The 27277-nt window shown below is 47.3% G+C and overlaps 1 protein-coding gene across 3 annotated transcripts in view; it reads right to left on the reverse strand.

Moving 5' to 3' along the window:
- The window catches only part of fbxl13 (F-box and leucine-rich repeat protein 13), a 399689-nt gene extending 377783 nt beyond the window's left edge, over positions 1 to 21906 (reverse strand). For 2 of the 3 annotated variants that reach the window (XM_038811556.1, XM_038811557.1), the window contains exons 1-5: positions 21673 to 21906; positions 10972 to 11078; positions 9843 to 9872; positions 1901 to 1994; positions 432 to 499 (exon numbers count right to left, since the gene is read on the reverse strand). In XM_038811556.1, the coding sequence (XP_038667484.1) occupies positions 432 to 499; positions 1901 to 1994; positions 9843 to 9872; positions 10972 to 11078; positions 21673 to 21750 (377 nt within the window). In that variant the 5' untranslated portion in view covers positions 21751 to 21906. The remainder of the gene's footprint in view (positions 1 to 431; positions 500 to 1900; positions 1995 to 9842; positions 9873 to 10971; positions 11079 to 21672) is intronic. The other variant, XM_038811555.1, reaches the window with a different exon arrangement.
- Positions 21907 to 27277: the final 5371 nt, after the last annotated feature.

Here is a 27277-nt window from a genome sequence, read left to right on the forward strand (position 1 = left end):
TGTTGCCAATAGGATATTCATTGTCACCACACTCTTCTAATCATGGATGGGAAAGCCAATGCTGGTTAGATCAATGAAATTGAAGATTGCTAAATTATAACAAGTATAATTAATAAAGCTGAGTGATTTGTCTTGCTGTTCTCATCAACAAACTTAACCATGTGGAACTACAATAAAGGAATGCCACACAGACATGCCAGTCTTTATAAAGGGAGAAGCATAGCAACACTTAAGATCAAACCCTTTATTAAACAAGGATATATATTTATGGTGATTCCTATGTTGGCAAACTGGAAATATCACCGAGGAATTATGCTCAATAAGCAAGATATTTATATTTCCTAGTGATTTTGTTTACAGTTACAAGAATCAGAAATCAAGTCTGACGATTTTGTTTATTTTTATCAAATAGTTCCTTCAAAAATACTCACCAAAAGCACTTCCTCAATAAAGTGTTTGAACGAAAGAAATATGCTTTCTCGAACAATTCTGGAGCAAGCTGCAAAAATGTATTGCAAGGGTAAGTAATTAACTTTTTCTAATCTGACCCAAAATCATTCTATTTTATGAAAAGCCATAGCTCTGATTTTAACCAGAGATGCAAGGCAAATGCGTAGCTTGCAGGCTTAGTGGTAGATTTACGTTAAATTGCCTGCAAGGGACCCAAGCTATTTTAACACGTACACCTCATTAACATAATAGAAATGGCATGAGACTAGCGGGCAGGCACAGGGAAAACAAAGCAATATCCACTTGTCTATTAACATGACTCGGGATATGAAATTGATGAGAAGTAGGTGAGTTGCACACTACTGTGATTTTTACTCCCAATTCCCCTGCATCCCCAGATTTTGCTGTCAGTGGGCGCAGGGGTTAAAATTAGAGTGTATGAGTAGGAGTGTAGAGTAGGAGGGAAAATATGGCGGGTAGTACCGGTGGGAGAGGAGCGGGCTTGTGCAGTATGTTACAATTGAAGTATTGAAAGTACATGGATGTTTGCACATTTTTGCCTTTTTTGCTTTCTTTCTGTTGATGTCTGTAACTGTTTACAAAGCCAAAAACTACCTCAATAAAATTGTTTATTTAAAAATTAGAGTGTATCAAAACCAGAATAGTACACAGCTTGAAAATGTCTAATCCACACCAGCAGGACTGGCCAAACACGGACGGCTACTCGGCTAATCGGGGCCCGGACAATTGCCAGGTGGGTGGCTACTAACGGCCCCCAACCGGCATGGCATGAACCCCGGCAGAAAGCCGGCGCCGGAGAATACGGCAGCCACCTTCGGGGCGGCGGGCGGGATTCGCGCCGCCCCCCCCCCGGGGATTCTCAGCCCCAGTGGGGGATCGAAGAATCCCGCTATATGAATCTCGGACAACAAAGCATTAACAAGACACAGAGAAAGCCAGAGATGGACAAAGTTAAGGAATGGTACACATGCATAGTGGTTTATAGTTACTTAATAATCATGCACAAAAAGCATTGTAACTGGCAAGTGTGAAATAGTTCTGAACATTTTAATAGTAAGATATGCAACTGACTTCTACTTTCAATACTGATAAGTTCCAAATATCTTTACTATTGAATCATAGCCATAGAATTTGCAGTGCAGAAGGAGGCCACCTGGCCTATCCAGTCCGCAATGGCTCTTGGAAAGAGCACCCCACTTAAGCCCACAACTCAACCCTATCCCCGTAACCCCAGCTAACCTTTTTGGACATTAAGGGGAAACCCACACAGGCACATGGAGAACGTGCAGACTCCGCACAGACAGTGGCCCAAGCCGGGAATCGAACCTGGGACCCTGGAGCTGTGAAGCAACTGTGTTAACCACTGTGCTGCCCATTTGACACTTACCCTTCCTTTTCCTATGGAATAGAAAATTAATCAGCTGCTTACCACCTCACCTGACTCCAGTTCAAAGAGATAACTTAGATAACTGCCTATCATTTTGGTCATACGTTGCTTGAATTCTTCATCGATAAACATATCCCTAAATAAGAAAGAAGTAAAATATTAAAAGTACAATTAACAGAATAACAATCCATACAAGCAGGCATGTCGTAGGATGCAGATCTGAGTGTAAAAAATCAACCAATGTTGAGGAGTAAAAAAATATTTCCATCCAAATATTTACTCTTTTGTAAGATTTCACCACCATCTAATCTCCAGCTAATGACGATAAGACAACCTGAAGTATTGCCTTCTTTGTGTTCCACAACATAAATAACTAGTATAATTTAACTGTGGTGAAATGGACAGTGTTAGAATACCACAATAGTGCATTTCATTGAAGCAGCAGGACAAAACACCAGAAAGCTGAGGATAGTTTAATTCTTCAAATCACTGAGATCATGATTTTCAATTTTTCATCTGTAGGGAAGCATCAAATAAATACCTTTATAATTAATTCAACCTTACCCTGAAGAGATTGTGGTTGCACCGGCTCCTGGAAAGAGCACCCCACCCAAGGTCAACACCTCCACCCTATCCCCATGACCCAGTAACCCCACCCAACACTCAGGGCAATTTTGGACACTAAGGGCAATTTATCATGGCCAATCCACCTAACCTGCACATCTTTGGACTGTGGGAGGAAACCGGAGCACCCGGAGGAAACCCACGCACACACGGGGAGGATGTGCAGACTCCGCACAGACAGTGACCCAAGCCGGAATCGAACCTGGGACCCTGGAGCTGTGAAGCCATTGTGCTATCCACAATGCTACCGTGATTTTGCAAACTTCCCTACTTTCTAGCATGATTAGAAAATATAGCTTTCATTATTCAAGAGAGGCGGGAAAGGGAAAACAGGGGACTACAGCTCAGCGAGCCTGTCATCAGTCATCGGGGAAAAAGCTGGAATCTATTATTAAGAAAGTCTTTACAATGCAGTTCAAAAATCATAATTTGTTCAAAGTCAACATGGTTTTACAAAGGGGGAATTCTGTTTTGACAAATTTATTAGTTTTTCAGGTTCGTGAGAGGGAAGATTGACAAGCAGGAAGATCAGTGAGGGAAGAGGTGAGTGGGTCAGTCAGCAAGCAGACAGGTTGGTGAGTAGGTGGGAGCCAGTGAGCAGGAACGTCAGCAAGCAGGAAGGTCGGGGAGTCAGAGGGCCAACAAGTGGGGAGGAGGAAAGCATGAGGTACGTTATTAGGAGATACTAAGTTATTAAGAGTGCGATTTTTTTTAACTTATTTGTGGGATGTGGTTGCTCATTCCTAATTACTTTTGAACGGAGTACCATTTCTGAGTGCATTTAAGAGTCAACCACATTTCTCTGGGTGTGAAGTCACATGTAGGCCAGAACAGTTAAGGATGGCAGATTTCCTCCAAATTTTTTTTAAAATATTTTTATTAAAGGCATTTTACATATATACATAAAAATAAGACCAAACATCAACATGAACAGAAACCACAGGCCCCCAACATTCCCCGATTGCAAATCCCCAATTCACCCGCCTTTTCCCCCTTATCCTCCCCCCCAACCATCCGCTCACCCCTCAATTCCCCTTGAAGAAATCTATGAACGGTTTCCACCTCCGGGTGAACCCCTCCTCCCTCCACCCCCACACGACCCTTTCTCTACAGCCCATTTCCTCGCCATTGCGATGTTCGCCGCCCAGTAATGATTCATGAAGCTTGGCAAAGCCAGCCTCCCCCCTCAGCCCCTCCAAAAACACCATCCTCACCTGCCCAAACAATCCCCCAAATTATCCCTTTAACCTTCCTAAAAAATGACTTGGGAACAAAGATGGGAAGGTTCTGGAACGCGAACAAGAGCCTGGGCAGCACCGTCATTTTAACCGTCTGAATGTGCACTGCCAGTGACAATGGCAGCACATCCCACCTCTTGAAATCCACCTTCATTCCCTCCACCAGTCGTGCCAAATTCAATTTATGTAGCTGTGCCCAGCTCCACGCCACCTGGATCCCTAGATATCAAAAGCTCGTCCTCACCATGCGGAACGGCAACACCCCTAACCTCCTCTCTTGCCCTCGAGCATTCATCGGGAACACCTAGCTCTTCCCCATGTTCAATTTATACCCCGAAAACCGGCCAAATTCCCTCAAGATCTCCATGATCCTTTCAAAGCTGCCCCCAAGGTCCGAAATATATATCACTCATCCGCATACAGCGAGACTCTGTGGTCCCTTTCCAACCCCTCGACGCCCTAAGTGCTATCGCCAAGGCAAAAAAGCAATGTGGAGAGTGGGTACCCCTGCCTCATCCCCTGATGTAGCCCAAAGTAACCCAAACTCGTCCTGTTCGTCCGGACACTCGTCATCTGAGCCTTGTACAGCAGCCAAACCCAATCCACGAACCCCTGGCCAAACCCAAACCGACCCAGCACCTTTAACAGATATGCCCACTCCACCCGTTTGAAGGCCTTCTCCACATCCATGCCACACTACTCTCCCTCTTGCCCCCTTACGTCACCATAATTTCATTAAGCAGCCTACGCACATTCGGCAAATCCCTTCAATGCCGCCCTTTCACAAATCCTGGCTGGTCCTCCCCTAACTTCCCCAGCACGCAATCCTTTATCCGCAATGCTAACACCATCACTAATAACTACACATCAATATTAAGCAGCAATATCCATCAGTCCGACCCATACTGTTCCGGGTCCATATATGCCTGCGACAATGTGGGGGGAGCTCCCCCGTACCCCTCGACTCATTATACATCCTTATTAGCAGAGGCCCCAACTCCGCACCACACGTCTTGTAAATCTCCACTGGGAACCCATCTGGCCCCAGGGCCTTGCCTGCCTGCCTGCATTGCACCAATGTTGTCCATCACCTCCCTCAGCCCGATTGAAACCCCCAATCGCTGCAGCCTCTCCTCCTCCACCCCAGGGAACTCCAATCCATCCAGGAACTGTCTCATCCCCTCCTCCCCAATTGGAGGCTCCGACTCATACAGCTTTCTGTCGAAGGCCTCAAGTACCCCATTTACACCCCCTGGGTCCGACACCATCTTACCCCTCTTGTCCCTCACCCTGCCAATCTCCCACATCCCTGCCTGCTTCCTCAGCTGGTAGATCAGCATCCTACTCGCCTTTTCCACATACTTTTAGAGTACCCAATTCATTTTTTTCCAATTAAGGGGCAATTTAGCATGGCCAATCCACCCACCCTGCACATTTTTGGGTTGTGGGGGCGAAACCCACGCAAACACGGGGAGAATGTGCAAATTCCACACGGGATCGAACCTGGGACCTCGGCGCTGTGAGGCCGCAGTGCTAACCCACTGCGCCACCATGCTGCCCCTTTTCCACATACTTGTACACAGCCCCTCTGGTGCTCCGCATTTCCCCTACTGCCTTCCCCGTGGACAATAACACAAACTCCATCTGGAGCCTCTGTCTCTCCTTTACCAACCCCTCTTCTGGCACCACCAAGTACTTCCAATCCACCATCAGAATCTCATCTAACTACCTTGCTCGCTCCTCCGATTCCACCCTCTCAATATGTGCCCGGATCTAAATAAATTCACCCCTAACTATTGCCTTAAATGCCTCCCCAGTGTGGAAGCAATGACCTCCCCAGTGTTATTCAGCTTCATATAGCCCAGGATGGCGGTCCTCACCCTCTTGCACACCTCTTCATCTGCCAACAACGTCACATCCAACCTCCGCTGCAGCCATTGGGCTTCCCCCTGCGCCACATGCAAATCCACTCAGCGCTGCGTATGGTTCGAAACCACGATCACCAAATTCTCCGAGTCCACCACACCGCCAGCAGCACATTATCCATCAGAAAGAAATCAATCTGGAAGTACATCAGATGCACATGCGAGAAATACGGAAGCTTCTTCGCCCTCGGACACCCAAACCTCCGCAGTCCACACCCCCATAGGATTCATGACCCCCAACAGCTCCCTAGCCACCGTCTACACTTTTGATGACTTGGGCCTCGACCAGTCCATCCTCGGATCCAGAACCGGGTTAGAATCGCCCCCCATCATCAGCCGGTGCGTATCCAGGTCTAGGATCCTCCCCAACATCCACCTGAATTCGGGTCATAATTCACCAGGACTACCAGCAACCCCTCCAGCTTCCCAATGACCATCACATATCTACCGACCAGATCGGCCACAATGCCCCCCACCTCAAACGCCACTTTCTTATTTACCAGCACCATCATCCCCCTCGCCTTCATGTCCAACCCCGAGTGGGGTTGCCCTTCCGCAGCCTTGTCTGGTCCCCCAACTTCAGGTGTGCCTCCTGCAAAAACACAACGTCCACCTTCAAACCCCTCAAGTGCGCAAAAACACGTAGCCGCTTAACCAGCAGATTCAGCCCTCGCATGTTCCAAGTAACCAGCCTGGTTGGGGGTTCCCCATCCCCTCCCCTGCTGATCAGCCATACCTCTTTATGAGCCAGCCCCAGCCCCCGGCTTGCATCGCGGACTCTTTAGGCCCACCACAAGGTGTCCACTGCCATCTCTCCCTTCCCAACTGCGCCACACCAACCACACCCATATCAACAACCCTCCCCCTCCCCAACACCCAAATAAAGAACCAACCCATTCCCCCCCTCCCGTGCACCTTCCTCCTGGCAACCCCCCACTTCACTCCTGTTAACTAGCCCAACCAGTTAGCATGGTGGCCCCCCCACCCGAGGCCTTTGAATACCCCTCACCATCGCAATCTACCCCTCTCCCCTCAACCCTTCCAACCACCAGCAAACAATGAAAAACAAAAGGCACACTCAGCATCACTGCTCCCCCGTTGTACCCTGTCCCAATCCACCCATCCAATGTGCCCCACACTTTACGCAGAACCCCTCTCCGAAGTTCAATGTCCTCACATTCCTCCCAGTCCATGGTCTTGCATAAAGTCCAGCCTCCTCCGGCGAGTCAGAATAAAATTCTTGCCCACCCACAAGCGAGTGGCTTACAAAACTCCAAACATCACGCCCTTTTCCAGAGCCCTTTTGCAGAGGGAGGCCTTTATCCGATTATACCTGGCCGTCCATTTGGCCAGCTCCGCCTCCAGGTCCTGGTAATTCCGCAGCTCACTCTCCTGCCAGGTACACGTCTTGGTCTACCTCGCCCATCTCGGGATCTTCTCCTTATCCAACAACCTATGCAACCTCACCACCATCGCCTTTCGCAACTCCTCCACCTGCGGCCTCCACCTCAGTGCCCTGTGCACTTGATCCACCTCGAGGAGCCGGTCAAAGCCCCCTCCCCCATCAGCTTCTCCAACATGCTCACCACATAAATAGCGGCCTCCGCACCTTCCATGCCTTCAGGCATCCCTACAATCCGCAGATTCTGTTGCCTGGAGACGTTCTGAAGGTTATCTAGCTTTTCCCTCAGCCTTTTCTGATTGCTCAATACCATCCCCATCTGCAGCGAGGTCAACTGACGCTCATGCTCCATCATCGACTCCTCTACCTTTTGGATCGCCAGACCCTGAGTCTCCTACCTCTGTTCCACCCGCCGCCCTAAGCAGCTCCACCACCTTGGCCAAATCCTTGGTCTCCTTCCTCTGCTGCTGTAATTTGCCATTGAGGAATTCCACCAGCTGCTCCATCGACCACTTGGAGGCAGCGCTGCCCCCTTGCTCTCCGCCATCTTCTCCTGTACCACAAAAACGTTCCTGCTCCAGCTGTTCTCTCCTCCTTGCGGCTCTCCTTGTCCGTTGAACCATACATCAGTCCCACTAGAGGAGTATTACATTCCCTGGGCATTCATGCACCTTTTCCTCTCAAAAGCACACAATTCGGGTGGGGAAACGAATGACTAAATCCACCTTGAGTGGGAGCCCTCTCTCCTTGTCCGCCACCGGGAAGTTGGCAGATTTCCTTTCATAAAGAACAATAGTCTTCACAAATGCCGCCTCACCTGCTCAGTTTATACAGACATTTTTTGTTTTCATTTCAGATTTCCAGCATCTACAATATTTTGTTTTTGTTCCAGATAATATCATTAGTCAGAGACATTATAAATTTGAAGTTATGGCACCCTCTTAATCAATAATTTGCATTCTTTGTAATAAGCACTGTGGCCAAGAACCTCCTGGTTCCCTGGAGCCGCATTTAGGGGGTACCCCAATGATGCACTGGTGAATCATTCTCGGCAGTTATATCACAAGGGTTTACCTGGCAATTGTGTTACTTCCTCTGGACAATTTCACTGGGCTGGGAACCATCCAACAGAAGCGATTTGAACTGCTAACCTCTTATGAATCTGCTAGTTTTAACCTGATAGTTACTTGTTAATAATAATAATAATCTTTATTATTGCCACAAGTAGGCTTACATTAATACTGGAATGAAGGGGCTGGTTTAGCACTGTGGGCTAAACAGCTGGCTTGTGATGCAGAGCAAGCCCAGCAGCACGGGTTCAATTCCCGTACCAGCCTCCCCAACGGACGCCGGAATGTGGTGACTTGGGGCTATTCACAGTAACTTCACTGAAGTCTACTTGTGACAATAAGCTATTATTATTATTAAATTACTGTGAAAATCCGCTAGTCGCCACACTCCGGCACCAGAAGGGGAAAATCATTTCTAACCTCCAGAGTAACTATTTTAAAAATCTAGGCCCATCCTCACACAGGGCACCCACTACATAATAATAATAGTAATTATAGTATTTATTATTGTCACAAGTGGGCTTACATTAACATTGCAATGAAGTTACTGTGAAAATCCCCTAGTCACCACTCTACGGCACCTGTTCGGGTATACAGAGAGAGAATTCAGAATGTCCAATTCACCTAAACACGTCTTTCGGGACTTGTGGGAGGAAACCGGAGCACCCGAAGGAGACCCACGCAGAAACGGGGAGAATGTGCAGACACCACACAGACAGTGACACAAGCGGGAATTGAACCCGGGACCCTGGCGGCGAGACACAACAGTGCTAACCACTGTGCTACAATGCCGCCTATATGCTATTGTGCAGCCCATTACATATGATCACCCCAGGAGATCCACCACACCACCCTCACCCCAACCTGACCACCCTCTCGGAGCGACCTGGTCTGAATCTGCCCCCCTCTCCTTTCCAAACTGTGCCCCCCCATTCCCGAACTATCCCCCCCCCCCCCCCCAACCCCCCTCACCCTCACACCACCACCTTCCAGGACAGACCCTCCCCGTCCTTGGCACACTGTCCCACTCTCACCCCTGGACTGACACCTCACTCGTCCCAGACTGACCCCCCGCTCCCCCACCTTCACCCCCCTCCACCACCTGACCTGACATGACCCATCCAGGTCTGATCCCCACTCCAGTCGGACCGACATCCCTCCCCACTCACCCCCAGTTTGACACCCCTGCTCCAAAATTGATCCCCAAATCCTGGACTGATCCCTCTCTGGTCTGACCCCCTCCACTCTCCGGTCCAAACTCCCACCACTGTCCCCTGCACCACCCCCCATCCCTAGTCTGACCACCTTCTCCTGCATTGTCTGAACCACTTACCTCTTAATTATTCCTTAAAAGCTAATGCCATTAAAAAGGGGTGTTTCTTACCCTCCCAGTTAATCCATGTCGATGCTTTGCTGCTCTTGTCTCACCCAGCCTGAGTGAGGAAGATTGGGTGAGACAGGGCCTTTGGGATCCCAGCATGGGTAAATCCGTCGAGTGTCAATCCACTAGAGATTGCCACTCCCAGGGAGTTAAAGGCCTAAGATATGGCAAAATCTAAACCATTTTATACTTCTCATAATTCTGAAAATTCTGTTTTCAATGGCTTGCAATTAAATTTGGTAAGAAATTGGTGATTATAGTTCAATTATAAATTAGATCATTGTTGAAAGTTAGCTGTCCCCAATTTGCAACTAGAGATTGTAATGATGATTTAAAGCACTCACCAGCTCAACTCCAGATGCCTTTCATTTACCCTGTAATAAAATGTAAGTATTAAATGAAATAAATATAAATGTCCAGCAAAACTAATGTGGTCCATTACCTCTGGAATTTTGTGATCCTGTTACATTCATTCACAATTAGAAAATGCAGTGCAGTGGAAAAAAACATTGGCTAGAATTGTGTGCTCCCCACCAGCGGATTCTGAGACTGAGGTAGGGAGTTGAAATTGCATGGATGGGAATCCCTCCAAGTTCCCTCTTCCTGAAATTGCAATGTTATGCTCTGCCAGGCAGGGCCTCAGACAGGAAGCCCATCCTTTCCCCAGTTAAAGGTCTTAATTGGCCACTTAAGTGCAATATATCATGCCCAGGTTTTTAGGTTGGTAGACAGATGACAGCTCAGGGATAGAAATGCATAAATAAAAACAGTTTGGTCTCCAGCAGCAAGGGACTGGAGAGCTGGAGCCCCTCCATCAAAAGCTCCCTTCTGACTAGGGGTGCCCTCCCCTGAAGGCCCAATGATCTCCAACCCTCCCTCCACCACCCAACCAATCCCCCGATACCCCTAATGCTTCCCCTGACAAATTCCCAGGCATTCCCTACCCTCTGTGTCCTTCGAACTCTGGTACTTACTTGCCGACCAGTTCACGGAACTTACTGCCAGATAGCTGACTCTGCAATGCCACTTCTGGTCACTGCAGCATGGTGACTGGAGATTTGCTGGCCAATCAGATAAACTGCCAGCTCGCCAATGCAGGGCTTTGAAGTGAGAGTTGGAAGTCCCACCTTATGCCAATTGACATTCATTAGAATGAAATATAACATTGGGGCTGCATGAGATGGCGGGGATATTTTCTCTGGCACTCTTCAGAAAATTCAAGTTATTGACAATTCTTTAAGGGCTCAAAATTATTTTTTTTGCAACAGATAGAGGAATATCTGTCAAATATAACTTCCAATTATTTTGGTAAATGCACCAACATCAAAAGCTTCCCAGGATAAACAGTAACAAGTTGAGTGCATCTAATAGTATTTAGTTGCAACCCAGGGCCAAATTGCCCTCAGTTAATAGCATGGATGATAAAAAAAGATTTGACGCTAATCACCATTACAAATTTGATTTTATACTCACGAAAGCAAAGATTGATTTTTCATTTGGTTTTGTAGTTCTTTAATTTTCTCCTCCAAATATAATAATGGATCATCAGGACACTGAACAAATAATCCAATAAGCAAGGCCTATTAAAAGACAAAAATATTAAATTGGATAACAAATTAAGAACAGCCATGAAGGTTTACTGTAGTTAATGTGCTTATTACACTTTTGGGTAAGTTTTGTTTGGGCTTGCAGTGGGGAATGTTTTCTGTGATATGTAAGCACCCAAAGAAATGTGTACAAAATCCAAACATTTAGTCACCTTGTGAGGATGCTGCATAATATTTGGCATCATCTAAGTTTGTTTTGCAGCATGATTTTGAAAATAGTCATTTTTTAAAAATTCATATAAACACATCTTAATTAAAAAACACAGGAAGGCTTAATTTGTATCGCTTCTGAAAGAGAGTGAACAGGGCAGGCCTGCACCTTCAATAATGAAGCTTAGCAAACTGTAATTAAACCATCTTGAGTTGGAGCTTGGCAGACTCTTTGTTCAAAAGAAAAGAATGTACTGAAGATCTGTGCATAATTTTCATCTTAGTTAGGCATCATGTGATGCTAGTATTTTTGAAAATTGTCACCACATATTGTTAACAAATCAAGTTTCCACGTAAAACAGCAAATACAATCCTGACCGCACCCACATTCAGCTCACACAATGTAAGGCCCAGAAGCCCCAAATCTCTGCTAGACAGACTGCTGTAGTGCTCTTCAACATATGACAACAACAGGCCTGTACTGTTTATAAATTGAAATCCAAGCCTACCTGTTGTCAGCATTGTATGGGTCCTTCTCGTTTGTTCCTTGTTTATTCCCCTATTTCTGTTTTCTTTTATTTTTGCCGTTACATTTTTGATCCATGGATGACTTATGGACATGTGACTTTAAGGCGGCCTGTATCTTTAATTCAAACAGAAGGAAGACGTGGCCTGTGCCTTCATTTCAAACAAAAGATTCAGAAGGCTGTGCTGATTTAAACTGATGATTGCCAACTGGGCGGCATACAGGATGACTCGGTTTGATTGATTTAGCTTCTGGCCAAGGAATAGGTGCAAAAGGCTGTTTACTGTCCAGTAACAGGTGGTGATTCAATCTGATCCCACTGGAATATTTTCAGAGTCACGAGGTTCCCTTTTGATTCACTTCTGATTCTGCAGTCTGGATGGAGGGTTCTAACTAACTATCTCCCAAAATATATGACTAGAAGGCCACTTCGAAGGCTGACTCTCCCTCCAGCAAGTCTTGGTATAAATACACAACAATTATACTTCAGCTTACAAACCTGATGATTGTAATTGGGCAGCCACGGGACAAAGACTTCAGGAATTTTTATAAGAATTATTGGTTCATTCCCTGGTGTTCTGACTCCGGGGAACGTGGGGCTGGAATTGACCATGCATTTGCCCAGAGTGGCAAAACAACATGGATGGTAGAGACGGTCAATATTGCAATCTCGGTGTCTGGAGATGAGCAAATATGAACTGGCGGACGAGCAATGGAATGGAGAAATCAGCCGATGATATGACTGCAGCACAACAGGACAAATAAGAGTTGGAAAAGGTTCAGTGCCAGAGCAATTAGTCCAATGAAATGGAATGTCCAGTCCAAGTCTAATATTAGTGCCTTCATTGGTAACTGTCTGGCAGTATTCCGTTCTTTAATTGTCTAGAAGAGTAAGGAGAAACATTCTGAAGGCCAGTAAAGTATGATGGGGGATGGCGGTTATTCACCTATTATAACTGTCTGCATGTGACAACGAGTTATTATATCAGACCAGCAAATGTTCTCAAGAAAATAATTTAGACTGGAGAACATGGTAGAGGGACAGATTTTTTAGATTTTCTTGCTTCATCAGTTGTTTGCAATCCATGGCAACTTAGATGGCTTGTCTTTTATACTTTTTCTTCACAAAATCATCTATCACATCATCCTAGGTAAAATCTTGTACGGATGCCTTTTTAATTGTCACTATTGCTGAACTTAGAATCACTGCAGTGCAGAATGTTGCCATTAGGCCCATCTGCACCAACCCTCCAAATGAACACTCTTCCCCATTTACACTCCCCATCCACTCCACCATAAACCCGTAAACCCATAACCTAACCTGCACATCCCTGGACATTAAGGTGAAATTTAGCATGGCCAATCCAGCTAATCCGCACATCTTTGGACAATGGAAGGAAACCAGAGCACCCGGAAGAAACCCACACAGACACGGGGAGAATGTACAAACTCCACACAGTCACCCAAGGCTGGAATTGAACCCGGGTCCCTGGCTCTGTGAGGCAGTAGTGCTAACCACAGTGCCACCATGCCACCCCGTGTTCCTGAATCACTGTACTTCATAAATAATTTTTCACTCTTTTCAATACAGAGAAAGAAAGCTCATCGGAAGCATTTGTGACAGATATTGTTAAAAAAATCTTTCGAATGGTTTCCGCATTTCGGAAGGTTGCCTGCAAACCATCACATACAAGTCTCTACAAATAAGCTGTTAATCCCGAAAACACTGACAGTTTCAACTATGAATTTCTCGTTCCCTTTTAAAGTGATTTAATTGTCCCTAGTTTCATCAAAAATAACTTCCTGTGTATTGTACGCTTCTCATCATCAGAGCAACTTATATTCTTTGTTAATGTTAGCGCCTCTGCTTCCACTGAGGCATAGTCATTTCGAACTTCCATAACAAAACTTTTTTAAAGTTAAAAAGTAACAATGTTACCCTTTCATTGGCCTTCCCCCACTCCCTCCCTTCCCAATTCCCAACCCCATTTTTGTTATTCAGGCCCGTTCTTCCGTCGTAGATGCTGTAGGCCCTCTTTCGTTTCGGATTTGTTCCTGTTGCCCGATGGCTTTGTTGTAGAGGAGGCCCACTGGCCCCCTCCTCTGTGTTTTGCCATGTCCCCTCGGGATGTTTTCATGGGTTCCTCCCTTGCTGCACCCCCCCTCCTTTTCCTTATCTGCTCTGTGTGGTCCTGTCTGCCCTCACTGACCACCCCCCCCCCCCCCAATCTTTCTCCTTTCCTATCCGCTATTGGTGTCGAACAGGCTGATGAATAGTCCCCATGATATCGGATGATGTATTTGATCTTCTCCAGATGGAGAAATTCCGGCAGGCCTGCCAGCCAGTCTGCAGCTCTGGGTGGTGATGTTGATAGCTAGACAAGCAGGATTCTCCGGCAGGCGTTTAGGGAAGCAAAAGCAAGGGCGTCGGCCTTCTTCCCCATATCAAGTTCTGGCTGATCCAATACCCCAATGACTGCCACTCTTGGGCTTGGCTCCACCCTTGCTCCCACAACCTTGGACATTGCCTCGAAGAAGGTTGACCAGAACCCGACAAGTCTGGGGCAGACCCAGAACATGTGGGCGTGGGTGGTGATGTTGATCGCTAGACAAGCAGGATTCTCCGTCAGGCGTTTAGGGAAGCAAAAGCAAGGGCGTCGGCCTTCTTCCCCATATCAAGTTCTGGCTGATCCAATACCCCAATGTCATCCATCTCCAGGAAGAACCTGTTCATTCGGGTTCTGGTTAGGTGCGTTCTGTGCACCACTGAACTGCATGAGGCTTAGCCTTGCACAGGTCGAGGTGGAGTTGGCCGTGCTCAGTGTTTTGCTCCAGAGTCCCCATCCTACTTCCGTCCCTAGTTCGTCCTCCCATTCTGTCTTGCTCTGTCTAGTGGTGTCCTCACACTTTCTAACAGTCGTCCGTAAATGTTCCCACAGTTCCCCTTCTCCATACCGTCCACCTCCAGCAGTTCCTCCAACGCCACTGCACTCCAGGATTTTTCTTTATTAGGACGCCATCCAACATGGTCACCATTTCACCATGAGGCTGGGCTCCTGCGTTCAGCGGTTTCCCTTTGTCGAGGGGGCACAACATAACCGGTAACTGTGTGTACGCCACGAGGGTGCACCCCTGCACTCCGGCGTCTCCCTTTGTTTAGGGACCTGCAAGGTGGCTGCATGCAGTTCCATCTTGTTCCTTCAACCTGCATCTTATTTGCTGCACCAATCCCCTTGTGTTCCTTCTTTGCCCTTTTGTCCCCCCCTGCTCCCTGCCCCCAGGCGCTCCCTCCCTGCCGGGATGTGCATCGCAGCCCCCCTTGCTTTCATACTTCCTGCGGTATCTTTCCCTGTTAGTGTGGTGGCCCCCCCACCCGTGACTGATCTTACCCCTTTCCCATGTCCACTAAACATCTATTCCCTCTGCCTCTTCCTCACCCTCTCCTGCATTCCGTGCCCTCGTCGTTCCCTGCGGTGTGACTTTTCTGTTCAAAGCGAGGCAGTACAGTCCTGCGCAAACATAGTGTGTGTCCATCACAGTTCTTTTTTTTCCCCTCTGTCCTCCTTTGCTTCACCCTCCGCGTTGCCTTGCCTGCTCCTTGTCCTGGCCATTCATCCGAACAAACCTGTCCGCCTCTGCCAGCGTGTTGAAATAATGTTCCTTCTTTTGGAACTTGACCCAGAGCCTGGAGGGACCAGCATTCCAAATCTCACTCCTCTCCTGCACAAGGCTGATTTTGCTTGGTTGAACTCGGTTCTGCACTTTGCCAGGTCTGCCCCAATTTCCTCATAGACCTGGGTTCTATGCTCTTCCCAGCTGCTCGTCTTCGTCTGCCTTGCCCACCTCAGTATCCTCTCACGATCTAATAATGATGCAGTTTCGCCATCATCATCCTTGGTTGTTCCCCCGCTTTGAACTGATCTGTGCGCCCTGTCGATCTCCAGTGGATTGGGGAAGCTGTCCCTCCCGACTAGGTTGCCAGCATCTGGGCCACATAGCCCGTCAGGTCGCTGTCTGCAATTCCCTCTGGCAGGCCCACGATCTAGATATTCTGGCATCGGGACCTATTCTCCTGGTCCTCGACTTTCCCCTGCAAGTTCCCCTGGGTCGCAGCCAACCTTTTGATCTCGGCCTCCAGAGAGACAATCCTGTCACTCTGGTCCATCGATGCCTTTTCCGGCTCGAGGATCGTCTTCCCCTGCACCTCCACCTTCCTCCCCAGTCCATTGATCGCCGTCTGCATGGTGACAAACGCCTCCATCACTGCCAACTTGACGGCCACCTGGATTTCCACTTTTATTGCCTCCCTCATCGCCGTCAGTTCCTTTGTCAGGAACGTCTTCCATCCATCTCCAGGTTGGGGGGGAGCCATTGTTCAGGTCATCAGTCTCCTTCTCTCAGGAGTGGCCGGGGACGACTAGCCTTGTAGGTCCGCCGACTCGTCCACTCACTGCTCGTGACCTATCCCTCTGCTTCTGCCTTCTCTGCGGCCTCTTGAGCTCCTGTTTGCTGGCATGATGATTCTATCCTTTCCCTTTCTTAATTGTGGGTGAAACACAACCGACTTTTTAGGCTAATTTTGACTAAACGTGCCTATTTGACCATGTTCTGGAGGAGAACCACCTGATGTGTGTCTGCTCACCATATCACCATCACCGAAGTCCTATGACAAAACTTTTAACCGAGGCTAACAATTGATAAAGTTCTTTCAACATTTTGCAGCAATTTGCTCACAGCCATAATTCCTTGAAGTAAACAGTTCCACAACAGTAAAATTGGCAATTTTGTACTTTTCAAACTTCTCTGCTAAGAATTTTGCTTCAGTTTTCACACGTGATTGCTCTGGATTTTTAAAAATTAATTCATGAAACGTGGGCGTCACAGGCTGTGCCACCATTTATTGCCCATCCCTAATTGCCCTTGAGGGGGCAGTTAAAAGAGTCAACCACATTGCTGTGGGTCTGGGGTCACATGTAGGCCAGACCAGGTAAGGACAGCAGATTTCTTTCCCTAAAGGACATTAGTGAACCAGATGAGTTTTTACGACAATCAACAATGGTTTCATAGTCATCAGACTTTTAATTCCAGATTTTCATTGAATACAAATTTCACCATCTGCAGTGGCAGGATTTGAACCTGGGTCCCTCAGAGGTGTTACTCTGGGTCTCTGGTTTCCTAGTCCAGTGACAATACCACCTCCCCATATTTGGTGTGGCTTTGACTGATAAGCGTTTCTTTATTAAAAAAAATTTAAAATTTAGAGTACCCAATTATGTTTTTCCAATTCAGGGGCAATTTAGTGTGGCCAATCCATCTATCTACCTTGCACATATTTGGGTTGTGGGGGTGAAACCCACGCAGACATGGGGAGAATGTGCAAACTCCAGACGGACAGTGACCCAGGGCCGGTATCGAACTCGGGTCCCCAGCGCTGTAGGGAGCAATGCTAACCACTGTGCCACCATGCAGTCTCACCATTCCTTTTTAATCGACAAGATTCAGTCTCAAAGTCAGGACAGTATCTCCACAAATTTGTCACAAATTCTTTTGACTACCAAATGTTTTCCATATACCTGCTCCAAGTGTGACTGCAGAATATTCACTGATGTGTGGAAATCAAAAAGCGGCATACAAGTTTTAAACAAAGTCAAATACATGTACAGCTGCCTCACATAATTCAACTGCAGATTAAATTCAAGGAGCGGCTGGAACATGGGATAAATAAGGCACAGAGGCTTGCATTGTTCAGTCTTGCTTGTAGACCTGAATATTTGCCTGCCATATTTGTGTCGTTGTCAAAGCCCACGACAATCATTGATGTCAAAACCTAAATTTGAAATGATATCCAAACTGCTGCGTCCAAACACTCAGGAGTGTGGGATAGTAGCTGGATAAAACAGAGAAATTACTTTACAACTTCACCATCACTGGCCACGTACCTTAAAATTAATGTTAATTTGTCCACATGACTCACATCTGGTGTTGAATCAACTATTACGGAATAGTATTTGGCATTTTTGACTTTATTAGTGCATAAGTTTCAGAGCCACTCTGCCATTATAGTGATTAGTTCATCGTAGATTCTGTGCGTAAAAAAATTGGTCTTCCCTGAACCACAAAATTGATAACTTTTTAAATGCATGAGAAGTTCTTCAAATTCACAGAGAAAATTACCTCTTCAATTTGACACTGATGACTCACATGTCTTCTTAGAAGTTGGCCCAAGGAAAATAGCAGTTTGACTGTGGCAACAACACATAACAGCACTTTCCCTCCTGTAAGAACGCTCATTTTCTAACTGAGCCCATAACGCAGAATCAATTCATCCAGATAATTTGCATCTTTGAACGAATGTGCACTTGGCCTAATGACTTTTGGAAGTTTCATGATCAGCAGTATCTCTTCAGACATTTCTCCAGTTAGAGTACCCATCGACAAATGACTGTTTTCCTTTACTAGGGTCAGGGAATAATTTATAAACATAACAGTAGACTGCTTCAGAGGTTTCCGAAAATATCTACTAATTCTTCTTTCCGTCATACCATTTCTCTTCACCCGGAGAAATTGTGACCATTGAAGACTTCTAAACATGTTTTCAGCATGGAACCTCAAACTCTTTTCTCAAATTTTCCATGTTACCTATGTTCTCTGGTCTATTTATTACAAAATATTCAACTGTACCCAGTGGAATAGATTTTGGCCATAAGTCAATGTCTTCAGGGTAGGTTTCTTCCCTCACTTCAGCAGCAGAAGAATAATGAGCTTGAACAGTATCTTGTACTTCCATTCCCATTTTAGAGTTCACATCTTGTCAAGTTTCTCAGGCGATATGTTTGTCTTCCGGAAATCGGCAGACCGAAGCCATCGTCAAGTCATCAAAACTGTTGGTGGATGTTATCGTTGAGGATGAATTGTGCAATTTGGGCACTGCTCAAAAATTTCAAATATATTTTACAATAAAGTGCCAAACTGTCTTTTGTTCTAGCTTCGGCCTCTTACCTCGCATTCAACATCCTGCATTTTTGACTGCCAGATGTGTCTCTTCATATTGACTGGGTACAATCTGTCTTGATTTCAATGATTCACAAATAAGTCTACAGAATCTTCTGTCAAGTGAAGCCTCCTTAAGCAAAAGCAGCCGATTGTTTGAGCTGCTCAAAAGCAGTGATGAATTAAACTAAGCTTATGAGTTGTCAGGGAGGTATTTTTCAGAAATTGTGAAAAGATTTGATGTGAGGATGAGCCACAATCACTGCCACAATCCTAAATGACTGACACCAAAAAAGGCAGTAAATTCAACGTGGCTGGTCTCTGGCTCTGGCCGAGTCACTGCATACCTGCTGCTCGCTGTTCCCTGATTCCCCGAGACAAGGGGGCGGCGGCGCTTGCCTGGCCTTCTGACTCTGCTCTGCTCACCTCACGCTCGAGTGACCGGGCCTCAAGCCTCGACGGTCGCGGTTTCCCCTGGCTGGCTACCTGGCTGATACTGGTGGCTATCTGGCCTGGCCTCTGCTCTCTCACTCTCGCCCCTGCCACCCGGTCCAGTTGCTGTCTAGCTCCAGATCTGTGACTGGCCTTTGGCTTTGATTGAGCTGCCCATCTCCTGCTGGCTGCTGCTCTCCGATTCCCCGAGACACGACGCAGGTGCTTGCATGGCCTTCTTCGCATCTCCCAACTACTGCTCTGTTCATCTCTCAGTTCTCGCTCTGGTGGCCAGCCACAACCCTTGGCGACCGCATGTGTCCCTGCTGTTGGCTATCTTGCCTCTGTTCTGTTTGGTTGGTTCTTGTCCATCCTCCTCAGTCCTGCTCCCCTCGACAGCATTGAAGCCTTGCATTCCCAATGTTATGTCGTAAACCTCACTTTTGCCTCAGGCTGCCCGTCGGACCGAATGCCAGAAACCTGAAAGCTGCTTTGCATCTTTATTCAATTAAAGTTCAGAAACATCATACAGATTCAAGCAGAAAATATTAAAATTATTCCAGTTTCAAAGTTCACCTGAGAACCAACCTCCTAAATGCCTGCCTACACACTACAGACCAGGTGTATCATGAGGCAGACATAGACAACATGACCATAAAGGTGCTTTCCTCTCATAACATCCAGGAGCTTGAGGATGCCTTACAGGCAAACATCACATGCAGACAACATCATAACATTATAATGAGGGGCTGGCCTGAGTCCTCAAAGGAGCTTTGCCATTACCTCTGCATATTTTTTGCCATCAGAGATAAACTAACCATACAAGATGGCCAACGATTCATCAACCTCCATTTAAAGCAACTTCACTAAGAGCACCCAGGGTTGGGACCAACCAGATATAGAGGGCAATGAAATCATAATGCTGGGCCTCCTTGTATGCTGATATAGAGAGGAAGGTATCTAGGTGTATCATGTAATGCACTTATACTGCATCAAGCCAAAGAACCATTGCACCTACATGAGGTCCAAGACCTCCTATGGTTATTTAAGGCGGCTGATATTTTGAATGGAATGGTAAACAACGTTTGATTTTAACCAACTCGTTCTCCGGGCGCTTTGAACTTCGACCACCTGCCTGACATGAAGAGTGAAACAGTCATAACCAAGCTCAAGAGACACTTCACCACACGTGGCATACCTCAGGGGATAATGCTGGACAATTCTCGCCAGTTCATCTCCAGTAAGTTTAGAGGACGGGTTTCTCCCAGCTCGGGGCTGGGCCAGAGAATCCCCGCAACCAGGTTGCGCCGCCCCGACGCCTGCACACAATTCTCCGCAGAGCGGAGAATCGCGCCATTGGCGCCAGCACAGCTCCAGTCGCGGGCCTCTGTATGTGGACAGGCCGCCGATTGAGCGGCCGCTCTAAAACGGTAGAGTCCTGCTGGTGCCATCCGCACCTGGGTGCAGCCAGCGGGAACTCTGCGCGGAGGGTCGGGGGGGCGGCCTGTGGGGGGGGGCGGGTCTCCAACCTTGGGGGGGGGCCTCCGATGGGCCTGGCCCACGATTGGGGCCCACCAATCGGCGAGCCAGCCTCTCACTCCCCAGGCCTATTTTCTTCCGCGCCGGCCCCTGAACTCCATGTTGCGTCGGGGCCGGCACGTTGAGGGAGGCCACCGAGCATGCGTGGATGGGCGCCGATGCCACTGCGACGCACAGTTCACGCTGGGATGGGAGACTGGAGTGGCGTGAACCACTCCAGCGCTGTGGGGCCAGAATCGATACCCCCAGCGGCCATGCAGTCGTGAAACGCAATGGAATTTCCAATGGTGTGGACACTCTGCCGCCGAACGGGAGAATCCCACCCAGGAACTTTGCACATGCTTGGGCCTTTGAGCATATTACAATCAGTCACCTGTACCCACAGTCCAACGACCTGGCAGTATGCTCAGCTAGGCATAGAGTAATATGTGCCCAGGGTAATATGAATTAGTATGCTGCACTCAGCCTGCAAAACATGCCACAGCAGGATCCGCCAAAGTTGTTCAGAGTACTTAATAAAACAATTATTGTTAGAAGTCCTTGATGGTCAGTGATTGCAACCCAACGTTTACATGTCATTGGATGTAGAGGTTGTCCTGAGGTCGTGGATGGCTCAATTTAAATGCAAGTCCTTTATCTCTGGGAGGACAAGTCTGGAACGAAGGAGAATGATAGTGAAACCGGCAGAAACGAGAATAGGGGTTCGGGACGATGGCAGCAATATAATCTGAACACTTATTTGACGGGTTGTGCAATGATTTCATTCAGTTTGCTTTGCCTTACACGGGTTTTTTTTGGGGGGGTTAGTTAAAGTCGCCATCGTCCCAGATGACCATAGACCCCTTTTGAGGAAACGCAAGAGAAACAATATTTTCAACACAAACAGATTCCCCCCCCCCCCCCCCCCCCAAAAAAGCAGCGACGAATTACCTCATAGATCTGCGGGAGTGAGTGCGATTTGACGTAGTGTTTCAACACGGGATCTGCGAACTGCAAGAACACCACCATGTCGGCGGCTGGACAGGCGCCTCCCCGCTCAGGCTCAGGCTCAGGCAGCCACGAGCGCGCGCCTGTTTACCGTCGCCGTGGCAACGGGCTTCGAACAGCGAAACCCAACCGTCGGCTCGACCCCCACCGCCAGAATTCCAGGACCAAGATGTCAAACCACGACCACGCGTCTTGTTTCACTTTTAAATTGAGACTTTTCTCCTTGAAAGCAGCTCACAATTCATTTTCAAATGATCCACCAAAAACGTGGCCCTTGAAGGACCGGGGCAGAGGATGAGTTCAGAAAAGAGGAGACTTAAGGTAACACAAGTGGATAGCACTGCGGCTTCATAGCACCAGGGTCACAGGTTCGATTCCCGGCTGGGTCACTGTCTGTGTGGAGTCTGCAAGTTCTCCCCGTGTCTGTGTGGGTTTCCTCCGGTTTCCTCCCACAGTCCAAAGGCGTGCCGGTTAGGTTAGGTGGGTTGGCCATGATAAATTGCCCTGAGTATCCAAAACGGTTAGGAGGAGTATTGGGTTACAGGAGTAGGGTGGAAGTGAGGGCTTAAGTGGGTTGGTGCAGACTCGATGGGCTGAATGTCCTCCTGCACTGTATGTTCCATGTTCTTATGGCTCAGGCGTGCAAACATAAAGATAGGCACATACCAATTAGGAGCAAAGAGTATCTGCCTTGCTCGGCCACCCAGCAAGACCATGGTGTGTCTGATCGGGGCCTCGATGTCACTGCCCTGTTTTATCCCCATTCGGTACCCTTTGATTCTCTTAGTTTTTCACGAATCTATGTACATATATAAGTTACTGCGCATGCTGGAATCTGGAACAAAAAAACCCAGAACACGCTGGAAAGTCCTAGCAGGTCTGACAGCATCTGTGGAGAGAGAACAGAGCTAACCCAAACTGGAAATAGGATGAGATTTACACTGAAGGTGGAGCAGAAGGGCAAGAGAGAGTGGCAAGCGAACAGTGAGAGGTGGAGGCTAGGGAGAGACTGACAAAGATGTGGTGGACAATGGGACTAAATGTTGGCGAACTTCGCTGAGAAGGGTGCAAATAGTGGCACATTAAGAGATTTGAAAGTGTTAATGGCAGAACAAAGGTCAGCAGTGTGTCAAAGGACAACCTGGAACAGGGAACAGATGGCCCTAGTGGGGTGGGGTAGAGGGGGTGGGGAGATGGCTGTAAGGACAAAACAAAATGTGAAGCGGGATGAAAGGGGGTTGGAAAAATGAATCAATGGAATCAATGAAAATGAAATAGTTGAAGTAAAAATGGTGTGAACATGGAGAGAGTTCACAATCTGAAGTTGTTGAACTCAATGTTAAGTCCAGAAAGCTGTAATGTGTCTAATTGGAATATGAGGTAATGTTCCTCTAGCTTGTATTGGACTTCACTGGAACATTGCAGCAGGCCAAGGACAGCTTTCTGCCTTAAAGATACTATTACAAAGCCAGGTTAAAGTCCAACGGGTTATTTTCAAATCACTAGCTTTTGGAACATATCTCTGATGAAGGAGCTACATTCCAAAAGCTAGTGATTCCAAATAAACCTGTTGGACTTTCACCTGGTGTTGTAAGACTTCTTATTGTGCCCACCCAATCCAATGCCGGCATCTCCACGTCAAATTATTGTACGGTATTGAAGTGTTTGGCATCAATGAACTAAGTACAGTATGTTTTAAAGTAAAAGAGCAAGTCAGATAATAACCAAAGTTAACATTAGGTAGGAAATAGGATTCAATAGCTATCTTGAAGTATCCACAATTCCTATTCAGCATGATTGATACATTGGGACATAAGCAATCAACTTGATAGTTTAATTTGTTGTTGGATGTTTTTATACAAATCTTACCAAAAAAGGCAGTATCAGTCCCAGTGAGAAAAATGGGGACAGCGAGCAGAAGTGAGAATAGGCATAGCATCCTTCCTCGAGCCTTGCGTGAGTAAACATCTTGCATCATTTATCCTCCGTGATGTACTAATGCCAACTCCTTCCCTTGCAGGGCAATCAGCCGAGCAGCCTGGACCACTATCGTGCCACCTGGTCACCACTGACCCCCTCAGAGGGGGAATTCTCAGACATCACCATAGAAGAGATGTTACATCTGTCACCCGCAACCTCTACCAGCACAGATACTCATATCTTGGTGGGATTCATTAGTCGGCAGGCTTCTGGGTCACTCACTGGGTCAGCAGCTCACAACTGAAGATCCACAGCAAGTGGAGGCAGGGACGTCCTAAGGGTATGGAACTTAGAGGGATGCCAGAGCCCGGCACATTGCTTAGCCCCTGGCCAATGATGTATTCCTGGGTCCAGATATCCCAGAGCTGAAGGAACTTCAAAAGTCGTAAGCATTAAAAAGAGATGACAGCGTTCCTTTTTTTGTCCAAGGAGGTGGTGCCGTCACTCCAACTCAACAAGGCCAACACTGCAAGGGTTGTGTCCGCCGTGGAGACCTTAGTGCAGGACATGCACTCTATGGCAGGGGATGTCCACTCTATAGCTCAGCTCATGACCTCCATGGCTGAGGACCAGAGGATGATGTGGCTTACGGATTTCACTCCAACTAATCTACCCTATGGAGGAGCACAGGGCCCCTGAGCTCCTGAAGGGAAGAGGATTGGCAGGAGCGCATCCCAGGGTCTTCCACCCAGGGGACCCTGGAGGTGTCAAACCCATCTGACACACTCCTCCCAAAGAGCGACACACTTCCAGCCCAGCACACTATTGGGGGTAACCCTGCAACACCCATGCTGCCCGAAAGTAGGCCCGGACCTTCAAGGTCCAGGCCCTCCAGGGGACTCCCACCAAAATCATCTCAGGCAACAGGGTGTAGAAGGGGAATCTGGGGATACACGTAGATGTAGAGGGAGGGTGAGAAAGACTAAGAAACAGTAGGCACCTATTAAGCATGGGTGAATATAGGCATTAGTTAAGATCGGTCACCACTGTAATATTGCACTTGTAAATAATCATCACTTTGATCACAAGCAGATCCTCCATCCCGTCATTTCATGGCGCCATGCTCCACAAACCCCTGTACATACTCAGCCCTTCACCCGACCTCCCACACTGATGACTCAGTAAAAACATACTGCAGTTGTTGGGGACCCCACCCTTACATCAATGTTCAGGCCTCTTATTTCTGCCATTCCTTTCCAGTGATGAGGATGCCCTGGGCTGACAAAGTGTAGGGAAGCTGACCCACCCCAGAAGTTAATTCGAGGAACATATCAGGACTCTTGACCTTAAAGGGGGCTGTAGCAGATGAGAGTTCATCCTGTGTCTCAGGACTTCATGATAAGCCCATTAATTGGCAAGGTATGTTCAGCCCTCTGTCAGGCAAGAGTTACACATATTGCTGAGGATGAGTGGAGCATCGCTCTGCCTCAATGCAATCATCATAATTTTCTCACAAATTCTGGCCAATGGCTTTAGCGCCCTGCCAATGAACCTGAGCACCATTATGAAAAGCTACTACTGGCACTACTGTTATGTTCAAATGTCACACCCTTTGATGGGAGAGCTCCTCATTCCCTAGTCCTTGTTGTCCACAAACCAAGAGGCAGAGAGTGTTGCCAGCTCATCAGCTTATGCGGGCCCTAGCCATGGCCCAAGGTCCTTCCTCCTCCTCCTCCACCTGCAGGTTGCTCCTCGCTGCCCACTTCAACCTCCTCCTCATCTGCAGTTGCTCCTTGCTGCCCACTTCAACCTTCTCTTCATCCGAGGAGATGTGCTGCTGCTCCATCTCCTCCTGGTCTCCCCTTCTGCAGCGCCAAGTTGTGGAGCGTGGATTAGACCACAGTAATGCAACCCAGCCTCCCCTTCCATGCAGGGCGCTGGTCCTGGTCATGTGCAGTCGCATGTCGCTGTCTCTGTTGTTACTTAATCGGTGTGAGTAGAAAAGCCAACTAAGGTGGCTCTGTGATTCTCCAGAATTATATACTGAAAAGAGGTGAATACAAAAATGAGCCCTGTCCCTTAGTCCTCTACTCCTCTGGGACCTCCACCCATGAGCTTCCCCCTTAGTGAGTGCCTCCCCACTAGGCCTCACACCATCCCCTCTCATTCTCGAAAATCCCCACAGATGTCCCTCTCAACTCCACCAGGTTTAGGGGCCTGGAACCTCATGAGTCTCAGTGGCACATTGGCCCTGATCATTCCCCCCACCCCAAACCTTACAATAGGTGACAGGGCAATTGAGTGGGTGCATCCTCACGTGCCGCCTCAAAGGCGACCCTGTCATGACCTAGAATGGAATGCATGGTAGACTTAGCCATGAAGCCTTGCATTGGAGTGCACTACATCTGGTATAGTATTACTGACAAGAATATTTAAGTCAATGTCTCAGATGACTCAGAAAGATCACTTTGCATTTTCAGTACTTCTGAACAGCTCTTATTTTCCAATTTTACAGGTACATCAGTTTTCTTATTGCCAATTGACATATGTGCAATAGAGAGTGGCCACTCTCCATGTAGATGGTTTGCCGCCATAGGCCACAAGGTCTATCTACTTGTTCAAGGTCTACCTACAGTCCAAAGATGTGCGGGTTAGGTGGATTGGCCATGCTAAATTGCCCATAGTGTCCTAAAAAGTAAGGTTAAGGGGGGGGGGGGGGGTTGTTGGGTTACGGGTATAGGGTGGATATGTGGGTTTGAGTAGGGTGATCATTGCTCGGCACAACATCGAGGGCCGAAGGGCCTGTTCTGTGCTGTACTGTTCTATGTTCTATGTTGTTTGGATCTGGTGCTGCATCACATGGGTCTAGTTCGCACAGCATTTGCCTGGACAGTAGGTTGCACTTTGCTCCAGTGTCAATCTTAACTTTTAGTTTTGCATTGCTGCAAGCGCTGTTCAAGGTGATGAAAATGGCATCCTTCTCTATGTTGATGTAGAGTTCTCCTATTGTGTATTGATGGCTTTGGACTTACAAACCATTTTGGTTGGATGATTTCCAGTTTTGCTCATGTGATCAAAACAAGTTTCAAATCATGAGTTTTATCTGAAGACTTAAGAGACCAGAGCAGTCTGCAACAAAACTCCAAAGAGGCATCATCAGCAGAAAAGTTAATGTCATCTTTGCCATTCCAGAACCATGAGTCATCAGCCAGACTGCGAACCAGACTCTGAAACCAGCTGGAAGTCATCAAGCAGAAAGTATTAAAATTATTCCAGTTTCAAAGTTCAGCTGAGAACCAATCTCCTAAATTTTGATTACAAGAAACCTCACACCCTCCTATGAACCCTTTGCTTTACAAGACCCTCACTTCAACTTTAAATCATCAATAAACCACAGGCCTATCACCTGGGAGACTAAAACTCATAAATCAGAAACTGAAGCAACTGAAATCTAAAAAAAAGCCCCAACTTTATCTTTATACAATCTTTATGTGTGTGATGTTGCATTAATTCATGGATGTGAAAATAAAAAGCCTTGTTTATTTTAAACACACAAAAGCTTGCTGCTGAATAACTCATTAGAATATACACTCCAAGGGTAAGAAAATACATCTTTTTTCGTACAGCC

Source organism: Scyliorhinus canicula, chromosome 11, assembly GCF_902713615.1.
Source record: "Scyliorhinus canicula chromosome 11, sScyCan1.1, whole genome shotgun sequence".
NCBI lineage: Eukaryota > Metazoa > Chordata > Chondrichthyes > Carcharhiniformes > Scyliorhinidae > Scyliorhinus > Scyliorhinus canicula.